The 25,504-nt window shown below is 43.9% G+C and overlaps 1 protein-coding gene across 7 annotated transcripts in view; it reads left to right on the top strand.

Annotated features, from left to right (window-relative positions):
• LOC123773974 (glutamate receptor ionotropic, kainate 2) overlaps positions 1-24,871 on the top strand; it is a 76,049-nt gene extending 51,178 nt beyond the window's left edge. For 5 of the 7 annotated variants that reach the window (XM_045767997.2, XM_045767992.2, XM_045767994.2 and 2 more), the window contains 5 exons: positions 8,123-8,320; positions 9,821-10,053; positions 10,342-10,457; positions 16,738-16,896; positions 17,490-20,999. In XM_045767997.2, the coding sequence (XP_045623953.1) occupies positions 8,123-8,320; positions 9,821-10,053; positions 10,342-10,457; positions 16,738-16,896; positions 17,490-17,648 (865 nt within the window). In that variant the 3' untranslated portion in view covers positions 17,649-20,999. Of the gene's footprint in view, positions 1-8,122; positions 8,321-9,820; positions 10,054-10,341; positions 10,458-16,737; positions 16,897-17,489; positions 21,000-22,831; positions 22,988-23,445 lie in introns of those variants that run through there. The other 2 variants (XM_069318703.1, XM_045767996.2) reach the window with 1 other exon arrangement.
• Positions 24,872-25,504: the final 633 nt, after the last annotated feature.

Below are 25,504 nucleotides of genomic sequence, written 5' to 3'. Positions count from 1 at the left end.
CGACTGCTTACAGGGAGACAAGGATCCCTGAGCTTGTCTCCCCAGCCTCCTGCAGACTGTACCGCAGCGTTATATACTCTTCCCTAGTCAAGGCTCGCTTTTGTTGTACAATCTGTAATGTCATTCACACACTCTCTCTCTCTAGTCTAATCACGTAGAGCGTGGTGCCGTAGAAGGCAGACTGTCATGTTTGTATAATGGAAGCTCCGACACTTAACGGCGATGGTAATTGTATGGGTGGTGATTGTGGTGATGAGGAAGAGAGCAGTTAGGAGTAGAGAAGACTGGCGCTCCTTACCTCGTGCAGGACGCCAAGAATCGTCACGCCTTAAAGCGATACAAAGTGATAGTGTTACCTTTTTTCTTTGGCTTGCATGCAGCACCGCTTTCATGGTTTGTTTATGTACGTGCATGAAGGAAGCACGTATGCACGAGGGAGCACTTGCGCACGACGCTCCCAAAGAGTGGTGTGCTGGTCTTGCTATCTGTCTCAGACCCCCCTTACCAGTCTTAATTCCTCCGTTTTTTTTATTTGTTTACTAGTTTTAGCAAATTATATTTTATATGTTTTTCTTCAAATGTTTATATCTTGTACAATTATAACGTTGCTTCCCAGGTGGAATGTTTAGGTGTTCTATGCTATCTTGTTATTGTTCATTAAGACTGAGATAAGACATGTCTTGTGGCCAAGATAAGACAGTCTTGTGGCCAAGATGAGACAGTCTTGTGGTTAAGATGAGACAGTCTTGTGGCCAAGATGAGACAGTCTTGTGGTTAAGATGAGACAGTCTTGTGGCCAAGATGAGACAGTCTTGTGGTTAAGATGAGACAGTCTTGTGGCCAAGATGAGACAGTCTTATGGCTAAGATGAGACAGTTTTGTGGCCAAGATAAGACAGTCTTGTGGCCAAGATGAGACAGTCTTATGGCTAAGATGAGACAGTTTTGTGGCCAAGATAAGACAGTCTTATAGCTAAGATGAGACAGTCTTGTGGCCAAGATAAAACAGTCTTGTGGCCAAGATGAGACAGTCTTATGGCTAAGATGAGACAGTCCCACCTTCGTAAGGTTCAGACGTTTGTCCGCTGCTCTGGGCCCGCTGGCTATCAGGGATTTTACTCAACCATATTTGTTTTTATCTTGGATAAAAACTTAATGTTCCCTATTAATCCCTTACACAGCTTAACAAAAAAAAATCTAGATTTTGAGAATCTAGATATTTTTATAGATTTAGATTTTCTCTATCTGGATTAGATAGATTTTCTCTATCTAGACTAGATAGATTTTCTCTATCTAGACAGCCTAGAGATAAATCTTATATCTTAGATAAATCCATAGAGGTACAGGAACTATACAAACTATCAAATGTCTATTATTATATATTAGTGCATCGATTTAACTGTCTATCGAGCAACAGTCATCCTCATGTCAAGATTTTGGGGCCAGAATCACACAAAAAATTGTTGCTAAATGTTTTTTCAAATGAGTTACGCACAAAAGCTAAGTCTTTTGTGCTTAAAGGTTGGAAGCGTATGCAAATAATAATAATAAAAATACTACAACTGATAATAAGTTTGATCATTTATGTTTGTTTAGGTAACTATGGTTATCTTGAGATTATCTTGAGATGATTTCGGGGCTTTTAGTGTCCCCGCGGCCCAGTCTTCGACTAGGCCTCCACCCCCAGGAAGCAGCCCGTGACAGCTGACTAACACCCAGGTACCTATTTTACTGCTAGGTAACAGGGGCATATGGTGAAAGAAACTCTACCCATTGTTTCTCGCCGGCGCCTGGGATCGAACCCAGGACCACAGGATCACAAATCTAGCGTGCTGTCCGCTCGGCCGACCGGCATGGTGATCAATGGCATGTCTCTAGAGCAGAGTCCACAGTCTCATCTGAGGATCAGTCCTCATCCTCAGATATCAAACCGCTCATCATCCTCAGATGATATCAAACCGCTCATCATCCTCAGATGATGACAGCTGCACAAGGGCCAGCATTCGCCATTTTAAGTAATAATTGTAATTACGAAGCAATAAGATGCTTATCTTAACATACTAAGAAGGTTAGGTAAGGTCGGTGTTTTCTATGAAGCTTTTCAAGGTAAACTAAAATATTCACAATAAATTAGTATGTCTCATATGCACTTATTTAATAAGTCAATATTGACTGTAGGAAAGTGCGAGAACGAGTTGACTACGTATAACCCACCACTTCACCTCATCCTCCCTGGTGTGTATAATGTGTACTGGCAGACGTTAAACCATGTAGCACAGGCTATGGTGAGCCCGTAATTTGGGGTTACGGGCTCACCATAGCCCGTGCTACATGGACACTTCGTTCTGAGTAGCTAAATCTGAAACAACAACAACGTTGAACGTCCATTGCCTCTGAAGATGCTGGAGAGAGCTTCAGCGAAACGCTGTCTTCAGTGACACACACGTAAGGTCAAATACAACTGGAAAAATTAACTTTGAAGAGTTAATTTTACAACTACTTCCTTCCCAAATGAAAATGAACATAATAAGTATAGATTAACTACGTGAGAGACTCATTGATCTAACATTTTAGTGCTTTCGGTTACATATATATATATATATATATATATATATATATATATATATATATATATATATATATATATATAGATATATGTCGTACCTAGTAGCCAGAATGCACTTCTCGGCCTGCTATGCAAGGTCCGATTTGCCTAATAGACCGAGTGATTTTCATTATTTAAAAAAAAAGTTCCAATTGGTTTATTTGAATTATTATTGTTATTTTGTATTAGGGAACATAAGTTATTGACTTAGTTATGATAGTATAGGTTAGGTTAATATAGTTTAGGTAGGTTAGGTTAGGACATATATTTACGGTAGTTTTAACTCAAAAAATATTAACTCATACATAATGAAATTGGATAGCTTTATCATTTCATAAGAAAAAAATTAGAAAAATATATAAATTCATGAAAACTTGGCTTATTAGGCAAATTGGACCTCGCATAGTAGGCTGAGAAGTGCGTTCTGGCTACTAGGTACGACATATATATATATATATATATATATATATATATATATATATATATATATATATATATATATATATATATATATATACACCCACATGAGACGAGGAGGAAGTAAGGTGGAAGGAGCCACGTAGTACTGTGGGGAGACCTTGTGTCAGGCACGCTAGGAGCAGCCTGCCCCGTCACCACCACCTACCACAGCCACCACCTACCACTGTCACCCCCACCACCACCACCACCACCTACCACAGCCACCACCTACCACAGCCACCACCCCCACCACCACCACCACCTACCACAGCCACCATCACCACCTACCACCACAACCACCACCATCACGACCACCTACCACAGCCACCACCACCATCACCACCCCCACCAGCACCACTTATGCGCACAAAGTCCCTGGTGATGCGCATGCGCATGGCGAGATAGGTACCTGGTGGTGCCTGGTTCCGCCCCACACCAAACGTCAGTTGGCCTCCAGGCGCTACAGGGAGCGGTGACCTCCGTCTCCGCTCTCCCTCCACATCACCTCTCATCAAACAGGTCACCTAATACTGACCTAAATATGGCAAAGATTTGTATAAACAGATCTTTTATACAGTAATGCAAAGAATTAAAATATTAATCAAGAATATACAGAGATAATGTGTCATTTACATGTGTCAGTCTATGGTTTGGTGTTCCTTGCTGGAAAATGGAGTCTTTGTTATCGATGTCGTTTCCGTTAAAATTTTGTATGTCGTTAACATGTCTACCCTGTATATTCACTCCTCTCACATATTTAAAGACATTTGAGAACAATATGAATAATACACTATATAAATAATCAATAAATATTGTATTATGATACAACAGTAGCAATAAATATTGTATTATAATTCAACAATATCAACACATAATGTATTATGATAATACAATATTTGTTGATATTGTTGTATCATACAACAGTACCCCTGCTGTATTCTATAACAACTATATCAACGAATACATCCTTATACTCGTTTATCTGCCTAAAAATACATATTTTAAATTTCAACAAACAAAAATTTCCATATCCCGTATTTCGAGGTAATTAGGCATAACTAAGATGGGTCGAGCAGAGTAAGGAACTAGAATGTAACTGACTTGAGAGGTCCTCGTAAGATTTGTCGTAACTACATCTAATTTGATCCTCGCGAATGTAAATTATTTGTCTTAAAATGTATTTAAAATTTGTATGTTTCTATATTTTGTATTAATCCATTTTTAAAAATGACATGAATATTTATATATGATACTGATCTACAAACAGAGAGAGAGAGGCAGAGAGATAGACAGAGATAGAGAGACAGAGAAAGAGAGAGACGCGAGAGACAGAGAGAGAGAGAGAGAGAGAGAGAGAGAGAGAGAGGCAGAGAGATAAAGTGAGAGAGAGAGACAGACAGACAAAGAGATATAGAGAGACAAGAAAGAGAGAGAGAGAGAGAGAGAGAGAGAGAGAGAGAGAGAGAGAGAGAGAGAGAGAGAGAGAGAGAGAGAGAGAGAGAGAGAGAGAGAGAGAGAGAGAGAGAGACAGACAGACAGACAGACAGAGACAGACAGACAGAGATATACAGAGAGAGATGTAACAGAGGAAGAGTCAGTGGTGAGGAGATATCTCCTGGAGAACCGTTACCTGACCAGGTCATGACCTGGGGGGGGGGTGCCACGTGTATGCTTACACGTCAAGCTTACGGTTTATATATATATTATATTATATAAGAGATCCTCGTTTAACAGGATCAAATTAACTCTCCAAAATTCATTCTTTTATTTTTGGTCTGACGCCTGAACGCGTTTTGTAATGCTTATTACATTTTCAAAGACTAGTTTACACATAACATAAATCATACTTAACATACGTACCTGTGGATGAAACAATCGGGATGATAGTGGACAGAGTGTATCGTGATCCGGCCTGTACTCCTCTTTACATACCAGAAAACATTCTAAGGAAACTACTCCAAGCTTGTACTAAAGAGGCACCCTTCTTGAGCCCTGATGGGCACATGTATAAGCAAGTAGATGGGGTCGCCATGGGTTCTCCCCTTGGTGTCCTGTTTGCGAACTTCTACATGGGTACCATCGAGCAGAAGGTCTTAGTTGACATGAACTTGAAACGCGCTATATACTGCAGGTATGTTGACATTTTTACACAGGTACCTGAAGTCGGACGTCTGCAGCAGCTGAAGGAGGCATTCGAGCAGAATTCTGTGTTGAGTTTCACTTACGAGATGGAGAATGATGGGAAGCTGCCTTTTCTAGATGTAACAGTCACGGAAAGGAGCGGAAGCTTCCATACTGCAGTCTACACTGGGGAAACAAACATAGGAATGTGCCTGAATGCCAATAGTGACTGCCGAGACAGGTACAAGAGGAGTGTTGTCAACGCTTACGTCGACCGGGCTCTCAGTCACAGCTCAGGATGGAAGCAAGTCGATGAAGAACTCTGTAGGGTAATACAGGTCCTAGTCAACAATGGCTTGTCTAACGGTTATGTTGAAGACGTCATAAAAAGAAAGGTGAAACACCATGCAACCTCTGAAGAGTCAACTAACACAACAAGTGTACCCCCTATTAGACTGTTTTAAAGGAACTTCTTTTCGACGGCTCATAAAATGGAGGAAAGGTTCCTGAAAGATATTGATAGGAACGTTATCCCTAGAGACAAAAATCAGAAAATACAATTGACAATTTACTACAAAAACAAAAAAAACGGCCAATCTACTCATGAAAAAACTCCCCAGACACCAAACAACGCCTTGAAGGAAACCAACGTCGTCTATGCGTTCACATGCTCACTCGGGAACTGTAAGCCCCAAAGAACTCAGTATATAGGCAAGACAACAACGTCTCTTTCCAGGCGACTAACAATGCATAAGCAACAGGGCTCCATCAAGGAACATATAATCTCTTCTCACAACCAGACTATCACCAGAGAAATCTTAACAAGCTACACAGAAATCATCTATAAATACAGCGATAGCAGGAGACTCGACATCAGTGAGGCACTACACATCAAAAAGTCAACACCAGCAATCAACATCCAATTAATGCACAACTATATTCTACCTACTTCAAGACCACGTACCAACATAGAAGCAGCAAGAGGAAGTATGGGCTAATAGGCCTTCTGCAGTTACTTCCATTCTTATGTTTTCATACCCATTGATTCGTGTTCTGGCATAGCTTTGTCACCTCACCCAAAAATTTTGTGCCATATCACGTGACTCAAAACGAGTATAAGTATGATGTATGTTGTGTGTAAACTGGTCTTTGAAAATGTTATAAGCATTACAAAACGCATTCAGCCATTTGACCAAAAATAAAAGAATGAATTTTGGAAAGTTAATTTTTCAATTACCCTCGACAGTGAAGAAAATCGTAAGTAATATTGAGAAGATTCGTGTTAGAATTATTAATCTTACCCTTTCGGTCATATTTAACAACATATGTTGTTGAATAGCATATGAAAGACTGTTACCAAAATATACTAATATTATATATATATATATATATATATATATATATATATATATATATATATATATATATATATATATATATATATATATATATACACACACACACACACACTTGGGGCCCCTCACCCAACACTCCCACATGAAAGATGAGAGGGGTGGGATGTGGGAGTGTCATAACCCAATAGAGGTCTGCCTAACCACCACCATTTAAAGAATATCAACATTTACAGTGACCCTCTGCGATTTTCAAGAATGAAATGAAATTGCAGATGTGTTTTCCGTAGATTTTTAAGCAGTTTTTGTTCAATGCTTCATAATATTTTCATTTTCTGAGAGAAAGGAAGGGACAGAGAGGGATAGACAGGAGGGATGTTGGGGAAAAGAAATACAGAGAGGGGGGGGGGAGGTGAAGAGTGGGAGAGATGAGGGGAGGAGAAAACTGAAAAGGGTGTGGGAGAAGAAAAAAGGGGGATAGAGGAAGGATGATTATAGAGGGGGGGGGGGGTAAGATTGGGAAAGAGAAGGGAGCAGAGAAAGAGAGGCCCAGGGCACAGCCGAGTACCTCTTTTAGTACCATATAAGAATATCTGTGTCTCTCTGTCCAGAGTTGGAAGTCAAACGCTTTGGGGCTAACCTCACTCAACTTTGCAAGAGTAATGGTCTGCGGTACGGGACAGACATAGGGTGCTCGTGATTGGCCTAAATACTAACACTTTAAGAAATATTCCCCAGTACCCCCGTCCTCCACTAGGAGGCATAAAGGGCTGTGAAAGTACAGAATCTGGTGAGTAAAAGATACATTCTCGCAAAGCCACGAATATCTGCGATTGTTTACAATCATCCACACAACTAGGGTTTCCCGTGGAGACGACTCCCCGTCAGCTGGACAGGCCAGGGCAGTGGAACGTCTGTTTCTCTCTGTCTCACAAGGACGTCTGTTTCTCCTGTCTCCCAGTTCTTTGCTTTTTCAATTGTAATATTAACGTATTTAATAAGAAAATGTGATGTGTGTCTTGATTCACTTACAAGACATTTTTTTTCTTGATTCGTTGGTAAATAAAAAAAAACAAGTTTGTTTTTGTGTAGATTATTATTAATAAACTTTTTAAACGTTCTGTAAAAACTTAACAAAAGACTTTCCTGAAATGTTTTGTTCATGTTTCAACAAGGATAATTCGTGATAGTTTTCATACCCATTTCGGTATAGTGTGTAAGAATGTTTATTTCTAAGTGGAACAAAATATTATTTGTCTTAATTGTTAGTTGGTGCTAACGAGTTATTATCTCTTCCTTTCCTTCGTCTTGTTCTCGGTGACACGTCCTCTGCTCTGACCTGCCACGTGTCCTACCTCACACCCCTGTGTCCGTGTCCGCCCTCACCCCTGTGTCCGGGTCCCCCTGTGTCCTCCCTCATCTCTGTGTCCACCCTCACCCCTGTGCTCATGTGCCCCTGTGTCCGTGTCCCCCTGTGTCCGCCCTCACCCCTGTGCTCGTGTGCCCCTGTGTCCGTGTCCCCCTGTGTCTCCCTCACCCCCGTGTCCCCCCTGTGTACGTGTCCCTGGCGGCTTGGGACGGCCCAGGGCCGTGTCGACACGCATCGTGGCGGGCATCTGGTGGTTCTTCACCCTGATCATGATCTCCTCCTACACGGCCAACCTGGCCGCCTTCCTCACCGTCGAGAGGATGGACTCCCCCATCGAGAGCGCTGAGGACCTCGCCAAGCAGACCAAGATCAAGTACGGCTGCAAGCAGGGCGGCTCCACCTACGCCTTCTTCAGGTAATATTGCCATGGGGGTGAGGGGACGGGGTGCCTAATCTATCATTTACGTTTTTTGTATGTGTTTGTGTATTCACGTAGTTGTGCTTGCGGGGGTTGAACTCTGCTCTTTCGGCCTGTGTGTGTGTGTGTGTGTGTGTGTGTGTGTGTGTGTGTGTGTGTGTGTGTGTGTGTGTGTGTGTGTGTGTTAATGTACATAACGTACTATGTATATTATCAACTTGCAGTATGTGTCATCTGAGTGACAAACATTCAGTGTATGTATGTAGTCACATTTGCTCAAAATTACCATTGCATTAGACCAGCCTCCGGTGATGTGCACATTCCTCTCCACAATTTTACAAGTTGAACACTCTACATTTACAGTTAGGCAGCTCAAGCGTAAACGCGGCTCCGTAAACAGCCTTTCCAAACACACTTTTGTCCTCATTTTGTAAATCACTATTCCTCCATTTTCTATATAATACAATTTTCAGAATTCTTGATACGTCGACACTAAATCAAAGACTTTACTCATAAAATATTTGTACGCTATTAATTGGGAAAGTTTACATAACAAATACAGTACATTAATTACATAAAAAAGTTACAGTAACACAGACGGTACTTGGACACTGTCATTACCGGCAGCACATTAGGCTGTATCCGTCACAGCCTAACACAAATCACTGCGCAGCACTGGCTGGACCTAAGCAGGTGTACAAAAGTCTAAATCAAGCTTATATTTCAGACGGCAGTGTCCTGAACTAAGCTTGTGACAGGTAGACTGGTCAACACGGAGGTGCTGACACGGTTTAACCAAAAGCACAATTTGCCATCGAGTTTACGATGAAATATATTATTATCAATAAAAAAAACACTGATTTGATTTTCTTGTTTCGGTAATCATATACCGGAAAACCTTACAAACAAATATTAATTGGGCAAAATATGTCAACATATTTTTTTAAGATAAATTTATCCGATACAAAAATTAGATAAAAATACTACAACTATGTATAACTATGGCCTCGGTTACACCGGATACAAAATTTTGAAATAGCCCCCAACAAAAATTTTTGCTAAAAAATGTAAAAAAAAGTGTCCAAATAATTTTGGAAATGAATTGCAGAAATTGAAATTGACACTGCGCGACAGAGACGCTGTGGCGTACACAGTTCTGGACAAAGAGTTCTTTTTACATATTAACATGCTGAAATAATGGGGTGCGGGGTTGGGGGGGGGGGGGAGACGTAACCCGTTGCAAAGTGGCGCTGTAGTATAATAATACAGCTCCAGTTGGTGGAGTGGGGTGAGGCGGACGAATGGGGAGGAGGGGAGAGGGGGATATCTCAGAGTCTCTGGAAGCCCTTACATAGAAAAATTATGATTTGTTTACATCTGACAAATATATATACGGGCAGCCCTGACTCCCCACCTTCAGGGACAACAGCACCCCATAGATGTCCCCAACATGTGCCCCCCTTGTCCCTGACCCCCGTGTCTCCCCCCAACCTCCAGGGACAGCAGTATCCCCACCTACCAGAGGATGTGGTCGGCCATGTCGAGCGCGCGGCCCTCGGTCTTCACCGTCAGTAACGACGCCGGCGTGGAGAGGGTGGCGAAGGCTGATGGCCAGTACGCCTTCCTTATGGAGTCCTCCTCCATCGAGTACGAGGTGGAGCGCAAGTGTGACCTTACGCAGGTGGGCGGACTCCTTGACTCCAAGAGCTACGGCATCGCTCTGCCTCCAAGTGAGTATCAGAGGGTGGTGGTGGTGGTTCTCAAGGTAAAGGGTAATGACCAGGAGAAACCAGCAAATCGGATTCTGAGTATTCAGTCGATTTATGTTTCTGAAGGAAGATGATATTTGCAGAGGTACAGTGAGTGCCGAAGAACATATACCTGTGTGGTTATTGAACCAATAATGCATACGGGGCCTCGGGCAAGTTGAGCATAATGTAATATCATTGTAAACGTATATTAGTGGGTTTAATGAATACTGAAGTAATATTTTCTCTTGCCTCCTTTCCGTTGGCCAGATTCCCCGTACACGAGCTCCATCAGTTCCGCCGTCTTGAAGCTGAAGGAGGACGGCAAGCTGCACATGTTAAAGAACAAGTGGTGGAAAGAGCGGAAAGGAGGAGGGCGTTGTCAGGTAAGAACAACTGATAGGAGAGAACCTTATGAAGGCATTCGATTGCGGTTTATGGGCAGTCTCCCCTACACTCACCAGTAAAATAAACCTATGGAAAACGGGATAGTTTAGAGCTTTCCAGATAAAATACAGTGATTATTTCGTATATACTTGAATATATATATCGTATTATTTATCTGTAATTATATATATGAGTGTGTGTGTGTGTGTGTGTGTGTGTGTGTGTGTGTGTGTGTGTGCGTGCGCGCAGAAAACCCACAGAGAAATGGGAAAAAGGGAGTTGAACGTTTCGGCTAGTTAAGAGCCTTTCTCAACAACATTCTGGCTAAGTCTGGTGTTGAGAATTATAATATTGTATTATGTATTACAAATATTATATATTTGTTCCATGAGGCTTCTTTGTTTATTCTCTCATACTTATTCTCTGACCGCTTGACTGTTCTTAGCTACTCTACACCTGCTGCTAGCTCCACCTCTCCCTGGGGATGGGTGGTCAGGTCTCAGACGTTGGCCTCCACCCTCCCTCTGCTCCTCTTAGCCAGTCTCTTGTTGAGAAAGGTTCAAACTAGCCGGAACGTTCAATTCCCTTTCCCCCATTTCTCTGCGGGGTTTCTGCATAACTATGCAATGCCCGATTTACCTTATAGGCAGAGTGATTTTCGGTATTTTCCCCCCAAAAAAAAATTCAAATGAGTTTATTTGAATATTATCATATTATATCAAGGACGTGATTTACTAACTTATATTGGTTTAGGTTAAGCTAACTTAAGATAGGTTGGGTTAGGTAAGTTTGGTCATATTTCAACGTTAGTTTTAGCTCAAATGAAAAAAATGTGTTCGTATATAATGTAATGGAAAGCTTTATAATTTCATAAAAAAATGAATATTTAACGTCATGAAAATTTGGCCTATTAGGCAAATCGGGCCTTGCATAGTAGACCAAGTAGTGCATTCTGGTATATTAGGTACACACACACACTATATATATATATATATATATATATATATATATATATATATATATATATATATATATATATATATATATATATATGTCGTACCTAGTAGCCAGAACGCACTTCTCAGCCTACTATGCAAGGCCCGATTTGCCTAATAAGCCAAGTTTTCAGGAATTAATTGTTTTTCGACTACCTAACCTACCTAACCTAACCTAACTTTTTCGGCTGCCTAAAAAGGTAGGTAGGGTTGGTTAGGTTCGGTCATATATCAACGTTAATTTTAACTCCATTAAAAAAAATTGACTTCATACATAATGAAATGGGTAGCTTTATCATTTCATAAGAAAAAAATTAGAGAAAATATATTAATTCAGGAAAACTTGGCTTATTAGGCAAATCGGGTCTTGCATAGTAGGCCGAGAAGTGCGTTCTGGCTACTAGGTACGACATATATATATATATATATATATATATATATATATATATATATATATATATATATATATATATATATATATGTATATGTATATATATATATATATATATATATATATATATATATATATATATATATATATATATATATATATCAGTGTCAGACCACGAAGGAAGAATTGAAACAGGAATTTCCTTAAGTACTTTCGTATTTAATAATACATCTTCAGAAGGAATGATTCCTTCTGAAGATGTATTATTAAATACGAAAGTACTTAAGGAAATTACTGTTTCAATTCTTCCTTCGTGATCTGAGACTGTCATATTATATATATATATATATATATATATATATATATATATATATATATATATATATATATATATATATATATATATATATATATATATATATATATATATATTAGTCGCCTGGTTTGAGGCGTCAGGCAATTAAGACGTTAACCTGGTCGAGAAACATTTGTCAACACAACAACCCAACGGTTGTGTTAATTAAAACCAAATACAAAAGCGATTAAAAAAATGGTTGTAAATTTATAATTGAGTTTTCGCAAAATTTCAGTACATTATTTACATATTAAGATATAGTCATAATAACGACATCAAACGTATTCATTAATGTTAAACTTAGATGGAACATTATATTTCAGAGAGGGTAGGGGGCGGGGGTAAAGGGCAGAGAGAGAGAGAGAGAGAGAGAGAGAGAGAGAGAGAGAGAGAGAGAGAGAGAGAGAGAGAGAAACTACAGCAATATCAACACAGTTCTTGGGTTCCACCACCCTGCCCTCGGAACCTTCACTGAACACCGCAACAAAAAAATCATATACTTCCCCTTCAAAAGCACTCTCTTCTGGCAGCCTCGTGTGTGTATCTCTACCACCTTGTGTGTGACTTAGTTGCGTAGACCGTCACTGTAGATCACGGTAGTCCAGTAGCTGTTCGCTCGTAGCATTGCGATGTCCTCTCTTGGCTTATACGTGAGAGGTTACTGTCAGTGAGTGTCTAGCTCGAAGTACCAAGCCAACCGAAGCCGTAGTTGACCGTAGAGTTGTTGAGTGTGTATAACCACAAGGGCTAGTGCCGTCGTCGCCGCCGCCGCCGACCCCTCCGCTGCAGCTGCTACTGCTGGGGAGAAGCTGTCTGTGATCAAGGTGGACCTCCAACAGTTAAGGAAGACCTCTTGATTGGTAGAGGGAAGACCTCGAGGTTTCTTCAGCCCGCCCCCTCTCCCCTCCCCTCACTCCTCTCACCCACAGCAGCTAACAGCTACCCACGCCCTCTCTCAGGACTATAATATCTTTAAGGACTCGTTTACTCTCCTGTACCTTAATCGTAGTCTCTCTCACTCTCTGGAGGCGTTCTCTCTGTCACTTTCATCATCATCATCCCCATGAGACCCTTCTCTCAACGCCCATCTTTCTACCTCCTTTCTCAGCCTCCGTAAAGTCTCACAGAGTTTCCCCGTGATCTTCCCTTTCATCTTCTACACGCTCCGTTGACATTCACACCTGTCTCCACCCCCAACTGCCCCCCCCCCTCCCTCCCTCCCACCCTCCCTCTCGCATCATGCCTCTCCTGCTCTTCTGGTGTTCCTTCCTGCCCCCCGCACGTTCCTCGAGCACTTGGGGGGAACAACGTACTGTTACTGCTACTTCGACTGCACAGACTTGGGCCCCTTTTGTCTTCTCCTAGCGACACCTGTCCTGTCCGATTGTTTCTCCGTGTTCATCCCCATTACCTTCCTTCCCTCTCCCTTCCTTTGGCTTTATTTGGCGTGCTTCCTGTTTCTACACCTTCTCCTTCCCCGTGTATGTATATGATGGTTCCTGTTGTTTTTTCCTTTCCACCTCCTTTAAAGTTTTTATTTGAATTTATACATATTTTATAAGCTTCTTACGTCTTTCAACCCTTCTTCATCATGGTCTCTGCTTCTTGACCCAAATCTTCCTTCGCTACATGTTGCTGTGACCTCTCATCCAAGCCCTTTCCTCTCCACCTCTCCTACCAGGACTGGGAGCTGAGAACTCCATGAGAACTTTATAAGAATCCTTCGGCAAATTCCCTCAAGACTGCTGTGAATTTCCTGAGAATTTAAATCCTCCAGAATATCCTAGGAATTGCTCTGCAAATTCCTTCAAACTTGAATTAAACTCCCATCACCAGCTCTCACAGCGACCCAAACTCTACCACCACCGACTGCTGGGGGCTGGAGCACCCTGCTGTATTAATTTATGTGTTGTGTTTTAGCATGAATACTTTATTTAGCATGAATAGCACGAGGAGTTGCCATGCATGCCTCTAAATTTGAAACTCTCTCACTCTCTCTCTTTCTCTCTCTCTCTCTCTCTCTCTCTCTCTCTCTCTCTCTCTCTCTCTCTCTCTCTCTCTCTCTCTCTCTCCAGAGTACATCCACCCGTCCCATCCAGTTACTATGGTCAGGTCAACTGGAACAGACACTATACATATATATATATATATATATATATATATATATATATATATATATATATATATATATATATATATATATATATGACTGGCGCCTGTTCCAGTGCTTTGACTCCAGGTCCTCCTGATTGTAACAGGTGATTGGGACACATATGTGTTAATTTTGACCTCTCATGACCTGAGCTTCTATGTGTCCTGCGCTATGTTTGACACGCATGTGGCTTGTGCTATGTTGCCACCCATGTGTCCGGTGTTGCGCTACAGTCAACATATCCTGTGTGTGTGTGTGTGTGTGTGTGTGTGTGTGTGTGCGTGTGTGTGTGTGCGTGTGTGTGTGTGTGTGTGTGTGTGTGTGTGTGTGTGTGTGTGTGTGTGCACATCAACGTATGACTCCTGGCATGTGTTTACCTATTTTGTTTTGTCATATTTCAACCATCTACGTGTTTATGTTTTTGTGTCTCCAACACCTCATGTGTTCAGCACCCTATGTGTTCAGCACGCTATGTGTTCAACACCCTATGTGTTCAGCACCCTGTGTGTTCAGCACCCTATGTGTTCAGCACCCTGTGTGTTCAGCACCCTGTGTGTTCAGCACCCTATGTGTTCAGCACCCTGTGTGTTCAGCACCCTGTGTGTTCAGCACTCTATGTGTTCAGCACCCTATGTGTTCAGCACCCTGTGTGTTCAGCACCCTGTGTGTTCAGCACCCTATGTGTTCAGCACCCTATGTGTTCAGCACCCTGTGTGTTCAGCACCCCATGTGTCCAGCATCCCTCCAACATCCTATGTTTCCAGCATCTCACGTGTCCGGCATCCCATGTGTCCAACACCCCACGTGTCCAGCATCCCAATATCTCCACCACCTCATGTGTCCAGTACCACATGTGTCCAGCTAATAATACACTCAGCCTCCCATGACAAATTTGGTAAATATTGTGACTTTTATTTTCCAATATGCACTTCGTTCCTCATCCATGTGTCCTCACCCACGTGTCCTCACCCACGTGTCCTCATCCACGTGTCCTCACCCACGTGTCCTCACCCACGTGTCCTCATCCACGTGTCCTCACCCAAAGTGTTCTAACACTGATTTTTGTCTTTGCGTCTCCTGGACCAGAATTCACGAAGCATTTACGCATCCATTTACGCAACCACTTACGAGGTTGTTTATACAAATAATAACCTTGAGGGGGGGCGGGGGGTTGTGAAGTGTTCCCCAGCCTGTAAACACACGTAAACAAAGCCGCCATGATCGTTGCAGGATGCACAGGTTTCGTACGACCATACGTCAATGCTTGGTGAATCCTGCCATTTTCCCCTCCTTCTCTTATCTTCCTTTCCTTTACTGCCACCACTGTGGCTGCTTCACTGTCTCCACTGTGGCTGCTTCACTGTCTCCACTGTGGCTGCTTCACTGCCTCCACTGTGGCTCCTTCACTGCCTCCACTGTGGCTGCTTCACTGTCTCCACTGTGGCTGCTTCACTGCCTCCACTGTGGCTCCTTCACTGCCTCCACTGTGGCTGCTTCACTGTCTCCACTGTGGCTGCTTCACTGCCTCCACTGTGGCTCCTTCACTGCCTCCACTGTGGCTGCTTCACTGTCTCCACTGTGGCTGCTTCACTGCCTCCACTGTGGCTCCTTCACTGCCTCCACTGTGGCTGCTTCACTGTCTCCACTGTGGCTCCTTCACTGCCACCACTGTGGCTGCTTCACTGTCTCCACTGTGGCTCCTTCACTGCCACCACTGTGGCTCCTTCACTGCCACCACTGTGACTCCTTCACTGCCACCACTGTGACTCCTTCACTGCCACCACTGTGGCTCCTTCACTGCCTCCACTTTGGCTGCTTCACTGCCACCACTGTGGCTCCTTCATTGCCTCCACTGTGGCTCCTTCACTGCCACCACTGTGGCTCCTTCGCTGCCACCACTGTGGCTGCTTCGCTGCCACCACTGTGGCTCCTTCACTGCCACCACTGTGGCTCCTTCACTGCCACCACTGTGGCTCCTTCGCTGCCACCACTGTGACTGCACCACTGCCAACGTTACCACTACAACTGTAGCTGATGACAGTGCTTCCACTGCTACTCTACAACCCCCACTGTCGCTTGCTTTGTAAAGGTGTTACCCCCCCCCCACTGCAATCTTAACCACTAGCAACTACTCTTATTGCTTGCCTCCTCCTCCACCACCACCCCCAGCACCACCATCCCCGTCCCTACCACCACCATCACCACCATCCCCGTCCCCACCACCATCCCCATCACCACCATCCACAAATCCGTCTCTGCCACTGCTCACATCCACCTACTCCCACACTGCTGCTTTCACTCCTACCCACATATCCCCCCACTGCCCCCAGGGTCACCACTGCTCCTGCACTATCCCTCACCCACTAACCCATCTATCCCTGGATAGCGGGAGGCGTCCTCGACGAAGACGAGTGGGGCGGCCGAGCTGGGACTGGCCAACGTGGGCGGCGTCTTCGTTGTGTTGTTGGGAGGCATGGGCATCGCTGCCTTTATGGCCGTCTGCGAGTTCATGTGGAACGCCAGAGAGCTGGCCACTGACGAGAGTGTGAGTATCCCCCCAGGGGTAGTGTGTGTGTGGGTGGGTGTGTGGTGTGTGTTGTGGGAGGGTGTGTGTGGGTGTGTGTGGGGGTGTGTGTGGGTGTTGTGGGAGGGTGTGTGTGGGTGTGTGTGGGGGTGTGTGGGGGTGTGTGTGGGTGTTGTGGGTGTGTGTGGTGGGGGTGTTGAGTGTTGTGTGTGTGTGTTTGTGGGAGGGTGTGTGTGTTGTGGGAGGGTGTTGAGTATGCGTGTGGGTGTGTTAAGGGTTTTGTGTTGAGGGTGTTGAGGGATGGTGTGTGTTGATGGTGTGTGTTGGGGTGTATGAAGAGGATGTTTATTGAGGGTGTTGAGTCTGATGAGTGTGCTATCTGATGAGTCTGTTGTGTTATGAAAGTCTGTTGAGTGTCTTGAGGGAGTCTGTTGAATCTGTGTTGATGAAGCATATCATGAGAAATTCATATAATAATAATAATAAGCAGCCAATATAGTTTGCATCAATAGCTAGCCCTGTCCCAACCTCGTGGACAGACCTCCTGTCATAAAAATCCCGACCTCAGTAGCGGTCCTCAGCGTTGCCAGCTGCTGACCCGAGCCCTCTTGCAGGCGTCGTTCTGTGACGAGCTGAGCAATGAGGTCAAGTTCATCATCAAATGCTCTGGCAACACCAAGCCCGTGAGGAAGAGGGCCCCGTCCACGCCCGAGGAGCCGCTCTTCACCTATGGCTCCTATGGCGCCAATTATGGCTACTCGCAAAGGAAGTGATCTCCGTTGACGACGCCCGTCACCACTCCACTCACGTCGTCGACTTGAGGCGTCACGACACCTTCACGATCGGCTCCAGGTCGTTCAGATGAGAATTCGTTGTGTTCAATAAAGATGTCGATTCGAACGATCAACTGTAAAATCTGATGTTTACCGAGCGACGAGGACGGTTGTCGGCTGTGGCGTCTTCTGCTCGTTTCAGGTCGGCGAGTGTAACGGCCCGAGGATGACACTCTAAAATACTTTATTCAGTGTTTGACGGTCAATCATATAAGAAGAAAATAAAAAGACACTGACCCATTCCTGCTTGAGGACATTTCCACCACAAAATTAAAAATTAATTAACTGGTCACAAATCTTTTACAGAACAGAGAGCGAGCGCACTCAGAGGGCTCCTCGACTCACTAGCGACGTCCCCATGTCAGGGCTGCCGTAGATAGTACACTAAGTCACCACTAGAGTGGAACAGCGCTTACCCACTCCGGAGAACGAGAGAGAACGGAATTCGAGTACTCTTCGCCTCCGTTCTCTCTTGTCTTCCATCTCTTTGTTAACAGAACGCGGCCGCTTCCTCTTAATGTCTAGAGAACACAGAGCTCTGAAAATTACGTTTGGATAGAATGCGGCTTCGCCATATAGAGGAACAAATAGCCAGGACCATAACTGTTGTCAACAGTCTTTATATATGTATATATATTATTTTATTATCCCCTCAGTTGCATGGGGCGACTAATTACCTTACAGCCGCCACTCAGCAATGGACCATTAGCGTAAAAATAAGAGTTTTGAAACCAAAAAAAGTTATCACATGTTATCCAAAGGAAATTGTCAAACCGCGTATGAGTTATAACCTTTGAAAGGTAATTGCATTGAGACGAGATGTCAGCAGATTTGATTTTTTTTTTTTTTGCTCTGAACCAAGGACACATTGACAGGTGGTAGTACACACAGGCAGAGGTGCCAGACGCATGATATACATAAACCGCATGGCCACGCATCACAATCATTATTAACACCATTTATCATCACCATCTTTTGTGTTTGAAGACCCATTTAATTTGTATGAAAACAGGAATATTGCAATTGTGGAACCTACAGCAGGGGAACTCCATAATCTAACAGTAGACAGTTGCAGTTTGAGGCTCCCAGCTGACAGACTGATAATTTGGTCTACTTGTCGAATGAAGAAATGTTAGCATTGATGATGATGATGATGATGATGATGATGATAATGATGATAATGATGGACGTATTGCATGATAACTCAACCACCACCAACAATATGGGTGAATCAAATATTACCTTTACCCCCTTATCTCCCTATTTCCCTCCCTCCCATTCCCCTATTATTTTAGTACCGCCCGACACGTCCAATCTCTGATGTAACTACAACAACTCATTGCATGAACTTCCGAATTAAACAGTATATCCAAAATTTCTAAACTTTGTTCCAGGTAGGTACAATACTCCTTTTTTTATATGAGATCAACGTGAAGATCTTCCAGGGTTCCTTGAGTGTGTCTATTAATAAGATCTTCCAGGGTTGTGTAAATGTATTAGTCCAGCCCTCCTGGAAAACTGGTCCCGGGTCTTGAAGACTGAAGACTCTAAATGGTCTTTCTGGACGGTGTTCTCGAGAGGCCACGGGGGGTGATAGTCTACAATGGTCTACAAGAGGGTAGACGCCTCAACTGAGGGGATTCTAGTTTAAGGCTGGGCTTCGGAGGACTAGTCTGAGGTAGTTCAAAAAGGGTTAGGAAATAGTGAAGATTCAGGTATTTATGGTAATGCTTACACACACACACACACACACAGGTGAGTACTAGGTGAGTATACACACACACACTCTCACTCACACAAACACACACACCACGCAAGTCTAAGAACAGGCCTTTACATAACAGTAATTCCAGAAAGGACTGAAACTTGAAGTTCCTTCATAGTTAAATTTCAGGCTATGCGGAGTATTGTGTATATATATATATATATATATATATATATATATATATATATATATATATATATATATATATATATATATATATATATATATAACAGTTTTTTATCCATATCCTAACTTTATTCAATATATCTCTCTAGTTAAATAATAATTTATTTTGCTTTTTTTTCTATCATAGTTTTAAAATGCGTCCCTTTCCCTTCAAGTACTATGAGCAATGATCCGTGAGACAATGGAGGTTCGCCAGGCGTTAGTTGAAACAATACGTTCGCCAGGCGTTAGTTGAAACAATACGTTCGCCAGGCGTTAGTTGAAACAATACGTTCGCCAGGCATAAGTACGCCAGAGCAAGTTCTTTTAACCTTTCACATGCCCATTATTACATCCATATACATATACATCTACATCTACACAAATTACAAAAAATATTTAGAGAAAACTCCATATATTTCCATTAATTATATAATAGTTCAATTCTAATATTCATATCACTTACTCAATATTGGAAAAAATGAGTGACCCTTATTTTAAAGTTTTTCTTTCAGAATGTAGAGGAAAATGTTAGTCTGAGTAAATAAAGATATTTGGCAAAAATAGTCTAAAAATAAATATTTTGTATATATATATTTTTTGTGTGTGAGGTATATATTTAATACCAAGGTTTTTCTTTTAATAGGTAATAATAAAGATGTATTATTTTTTAATTATTAGGATTTATAAACAGAATTCAATATTAAAAAATTTCAACTACAAATAAATGTCAGTTACCATAAGCCGTTGTCCTTCGGTGAATCCATAAACGGTAATGGACGTGAGTAGCACTCTAAGGGTTAAGACATACAGACTTATGTGGAGTCAATTCACAAGGCGTTTTTCCCGCCATGTTGTGGATCCAGATTTACTAAACACCGGTTGGACAATGGTAAGTTTACCTGAGAGAGTTTATATAGGAGTTAGGCGCCAGGTGAAGGCTCACAAGACACAGAGTCGCCTATGACACAGAGTCGCCTATGACACAGAGTCGCCTATGACACAGAGTCGCCTGTATATTCTCTTTATGACACAGAGTCACTTGGCATAGATCTCCGCTCTACCACTGGTCCAAGGCGCCGTATAGTGTGTTCTGGGACCGTCTTAAAACCCGCAGTGTGAACTGGATATTCGTTTCCATACAAATAAAATATAATCACTGAACTTGTGCTTAAAAACAATTCACTTACAGAGAACTGTTTATATGACACCATATTTGTAATGTATATATTTCTCATATTCTCTGCCAATTTTATTTGTGTACTTGCTGCATCTGTCTGTACACTTCAGGTCCATTTGTAGATGGTAGGAATATCTTATATGTTTGGTGCCAATTGAAAACTATTTATAAGAGAGCTTAACAGTGTTTCTTTTCATTTCTCCTCTTTGTATCGTAAGAACTAGTAGCTTCCATCAGTTAAGGTTTCTTGGGACTGGTACTGTAATACTGGGTAATTGTCTTAACGTAGTGTGCTTGTATTATGTACCTGGAAGGCCGTGTATGTGGGAGGGGGGGGGCGACACCAGATCCTCCTGTGCCAGGTCCACTACGGGTTCACCATAGCCCGTGCTACTTGCAAAATTGTGTTCCGAGTAGCTGAATCTAAAACAACAACAACAGCGCCTGTGTCTCGTTTGCCCATCCACAGAAGCATGCCTTACCCACATGAACACACCTTACCCACAAGAATGTGACTTAATTACCCACAGGAACACAGCTTACCCATAGGAACGTGCCTTACCCCACAGGAACGTACCTTATTACCCACAGGAACGTGCCTTACCCACAGAAACATGCCTTACCCACAGGAACACACCTTACCCACAGGAACACACCTTACCCACAGGAACACACCTTACCCACAGGAACACACCTTACCCACAGGAACACACCTTACCCACAGGAACACACCTTACCCACAGGAACACACCTTACCCACAGGAACACACCTTACCCACAGACACTTAAGTCATTCAACATGAATGAATTACTCATGGGCGAGGTTGTTAGATATAGTTAGCTTTAGAGGATAGCAAGTGGGGCTATGTATAGCCGTAGTCCCAATACACGCTACCTGGTGGGCTTGTTCCACTCCCCCCTCTCCCTGGTGGTCTTGTTCCACTCCCCCCTCTCCCTGGTGGTCTTGTTCCACTCCCCCCTCTCCCTGGTGGTCTTGTTCCACTCCCCCCTCTCCCTGGTGGTCTTGTTCCACTCCCCCCTCTCCCTGGTGGTCTTGTTCCACTCCCCCCTCTCCCTGGTGGTCCTGTTCCACTCCCCCCTCTCCCTGGTGGTCCTGTTCCACTCCCCCCTCTCCCTGGTGGTCTTGTTCCACTCCCCCCTCTCCCTGGTGGTCTTGTTCCACTCCCCCTTCTCCCTGGTGGTCTTGTTCCACTCCCCCCTCTCCCTGGTGGTCCTGTTCCACTCCCCCCTCTCCCTGGTGGTCTTGTTCCACTCCCCCCTCTCCCTGGTGGTCTTGTTCCACTCCCCCCTCTCCCTGGTGGTCTTGTTCCACCCCCTCTATAGTCCTGTTCCACTCCCAAGTTGTAATGGTCCACCTCCCTCTACCTCGTCGCCCCTGGCAGAGTTCTGCCCTCACTAACACACCTCTGAAGTAAGTCACGGTTCTCGTTCTGGCTTCATAAGTTCTCCCATCGACCTCCTACTGACCTCCAGACCTTGCTGCTGTTGACGTCAAGACCTCCTAAAACTGTTGACGTCAAGACCTCCTCCAACTGTTGACGTCAAGGCCTCGTATTGTTACTTATAAACCTCCTCCTACTGTACTGACTTCAAGACCTCGTCCAACTGCGGACATCAAAACCTCTTCTGTCGACCCCACGACCCTCTTCTGTCGACCACACGACCCTCGTCTGTTGACCCCACGACCCTCTTCTGTCGACCCCACGACCCTCTTCTGTTGACCCCACGACCCTCTTCTGTCGACCCCACGACCCTCTTCTGTTGACCCCACGACCCTCTTCTGTTGACCCCACGACCCTCTTCTGTTGACCCCACGACCCTCTTCTGTTGACCCCACGACCCTCTTCTGTCGATCTCAGGACCTCCTCCTCCTCCTTCTGTCGACCTCAGGACCTCCTCCTCCTCCTCCTCCTGTCGACCTCAGGATCTCCTCCTCCTCCTCCTGCTGACCTCAGGACCCGCCCTACTCACCCCAGCGACCTCCTGCTGCAGAAGGAAGAGAAGAAGGACGCGGCTTCGGCGGCCGAGCTCGGGCTGGAGAACGTGGGCGGCGTCTTCGTGGTGATGGTGGGCGGCATCGCCCTCGCCTGCCTCACCGCCTGCTGCGAGTTCACCTGGAAGGCTCGCAAGCTCGCTACGGACGACGGGGTGAGTGACACAGGGTACAATGAGCGTGACAGGTGGTACAATGCATGTAACAGACGGTACAATGAGTGTGGCAAGTTGTACAGTGTGTGTGTGGTAGACAGTGCAACAAGTGTGACAATTTTGGCGACGGTACAATAAGAGTGACAGATGGTACAATGAGTGTTAGAGACGATATAACGAGACAGACAGCACGATATGACAGACGGGGCAATGAGTGTGACAGACGGTACAATGAATGTGACACAGTATAATTACTGTGACAACTTGCTTAAATTTTCCGGCACCGATGCTCAATAGTCTTGAAATATTTCTTCTCCGATGCTTTAATTACCAGTAAATAATAGTAAATTGATACGCTTGTGTCCCGAGCGTGAAGATACAGGTGTGATTATTCAGTGTGTCAGTTCTGACTGTTGTTGGAGGCAATCACTCACGTCCCTTGACTGGTGTCCTTTCAGGTGTCCTTCAGCGAAGAGCTGGGCAAGGAACTTCTCTTCATCATCAACTGCAAGGAGAACTCCAAGCCAGTCCGGAAAAAGAGCTCGCCTTCCACCACCGACTCCTCCTCCATCTACGGATCCTCCAACTACGGTTACTCCGACAAGAAGTGACAGAACTAAACGCGCGGGTCACTCCATTGAGTCCAAGAGCCTTTAGAGCCGCGAGTTTCTCGATTCTTGGGTCAGCTCGTTGACCCAAGAGCGCCTTGAGTTCATTGTTCCTCCAGTCCAGGGAACTCTTACATGTCTTGGAGACCCTTGAGTCAATGAGTTCAAACAGTCCAAGAGTGCTTATAGCCACTAAGCTCCTTGAGTCCAGGAATTTCTTGATTCTATGAGCTCCTCGAGTCAAGGCGCTCTCCATACAACTGCACCACGAGCTCCTCAATTCAAGGAACTCTTTAAGTCTTTGGAGTTCCTCAAGTCTAGCAGCTCCTAGATCTAATCCAGGAGTTCCTCGAGTTCAGTTGCTTCAGTTGAACTCCTTGGCTCTTCAGCAGGTGTGGTCGAGGTTGCTGGGCTGCCTTTACTACCCCTCCTTCCCCGCCTCCCCTCTGACTCAACGTCCTCAGTGCTGAGTTTTTGAACAGCCGGCGGCTCTTCTCCTTCCACGGGCTCACCATAGCCCGTGCTGCTTGGAATTTTGTTCCAGGTAGCGAATCTTAAACAACAACAACATTCTCCTTCCATCCCCCACGGCAATATGCCATCACGAAAGACCAAATTATGTCTTGTGAGACAGAAGGATAAAAAGATACGTAACCGGAAGATGTGTTCATGACACGATGTGAGATGGTAGAGGCATGATGGTGGAAGATGCGTTTGTAATAGGACGGGGGTGGAACAGATGGAACACCACGTTTTAAGACGTGGAACAGGTGGTGTTGGTGTGGACAGAATGGTATAAAATGGGTGTTCGTGACAAGATGACCGAAAACGCGTCGGTAAGAACGTGTGACTGAGGCGTTTCAGTGACAGGAAAGACTGAAGGAGATATTCGGGACGTGACAAAAACAGGAGAGTCGCCGTTCGGGAGAAAATCCAGACTGAGGCAGCTCAACATGTTATTGCACAACACACAAAAAAAATGCTTTGCACCGAGCGCAGTCAAGTACAGCATGGGAGGCCTCCCATACTGTAGAGGCATCTTGAGGTTATCTTGAGTCTTCTTGAGGCCTCCCATGCTGAACTTAAACTTTGGATTTATCTGCGCGATTTGATTTATTAAGAATATGATAAGATACTGATTACCTTTTGATGTTAAAGAGTGTAGGTTAAGTGTTATATAAGATATGGTTCAACAAGCACTTGCGTAAAGAGCTATCTTAAGTTATTCGGTCAAAGAGAACTTGGTAATTGTAATAAACTGTTTTAGATATAATAACCGCATTTCTTTGTCACAAAAACACGTACCATAAGAATACATACATACCCACACACAAGTATACATACATACATACTTGCATCACATACACATATGCATATGCATAAGCTTATCATTTTCAGCCCAGTAGTTGGCTTGGCTTAATATGTATATACCAGTAGCCATTGCACTCTGGTGAGGCTGGATCCAGAGACTACGACGACTGTATACATATGTATTTACCACTATATGCCCTGCCTCAGTATGATAAATACATGGGTGTATATACCACTATACGCCCTGCTTCAGTATGATGTTCTCATCCTGTCATTTCTAAGATTGATAAAGATCACACAACCTGTCACGTGCCTTCGTTCAATACCCAAGCTCCATGACCATCTCTCATGACGGCTGGCTCCCTGGCTCTTTATCAAGAACACCACAAATATCAGTGATGTGGTGAACATCATTTCTCATTTGCCAGAGGGTATATACAGAGCAGAATCCTTCCTTTATCGTCATCATCATTGCCGAGAGCGTAGTCAAATGTCATCAGTCATCAGAGCATTCTCTAGTCATCAGGGCTGACACTATATAGAGCATAACACATGTAATCTGGTCATCACGACACGGTACATATTATATATCCCACAT

This window comes from Procambarus clarkii, chromosome 91, assembly GCF_040958095.1.
Source record: "Procambarus clarkii isolate CNS0578487 chromosome 91, FALCON_Pclarkii_2.0, whole genome shotgun sequence".
Lineage (NCBI taxonomy): Eukaryota > Metazoa > Arthropoda > Malacostraca > Decapoda > Cambaridae > Procambarus > Procambarus clarkii.
Note: the sequence above shows the minus strand (reverse complement) of the source record. Positions and strands in the feature narration are given on the sequence as shown.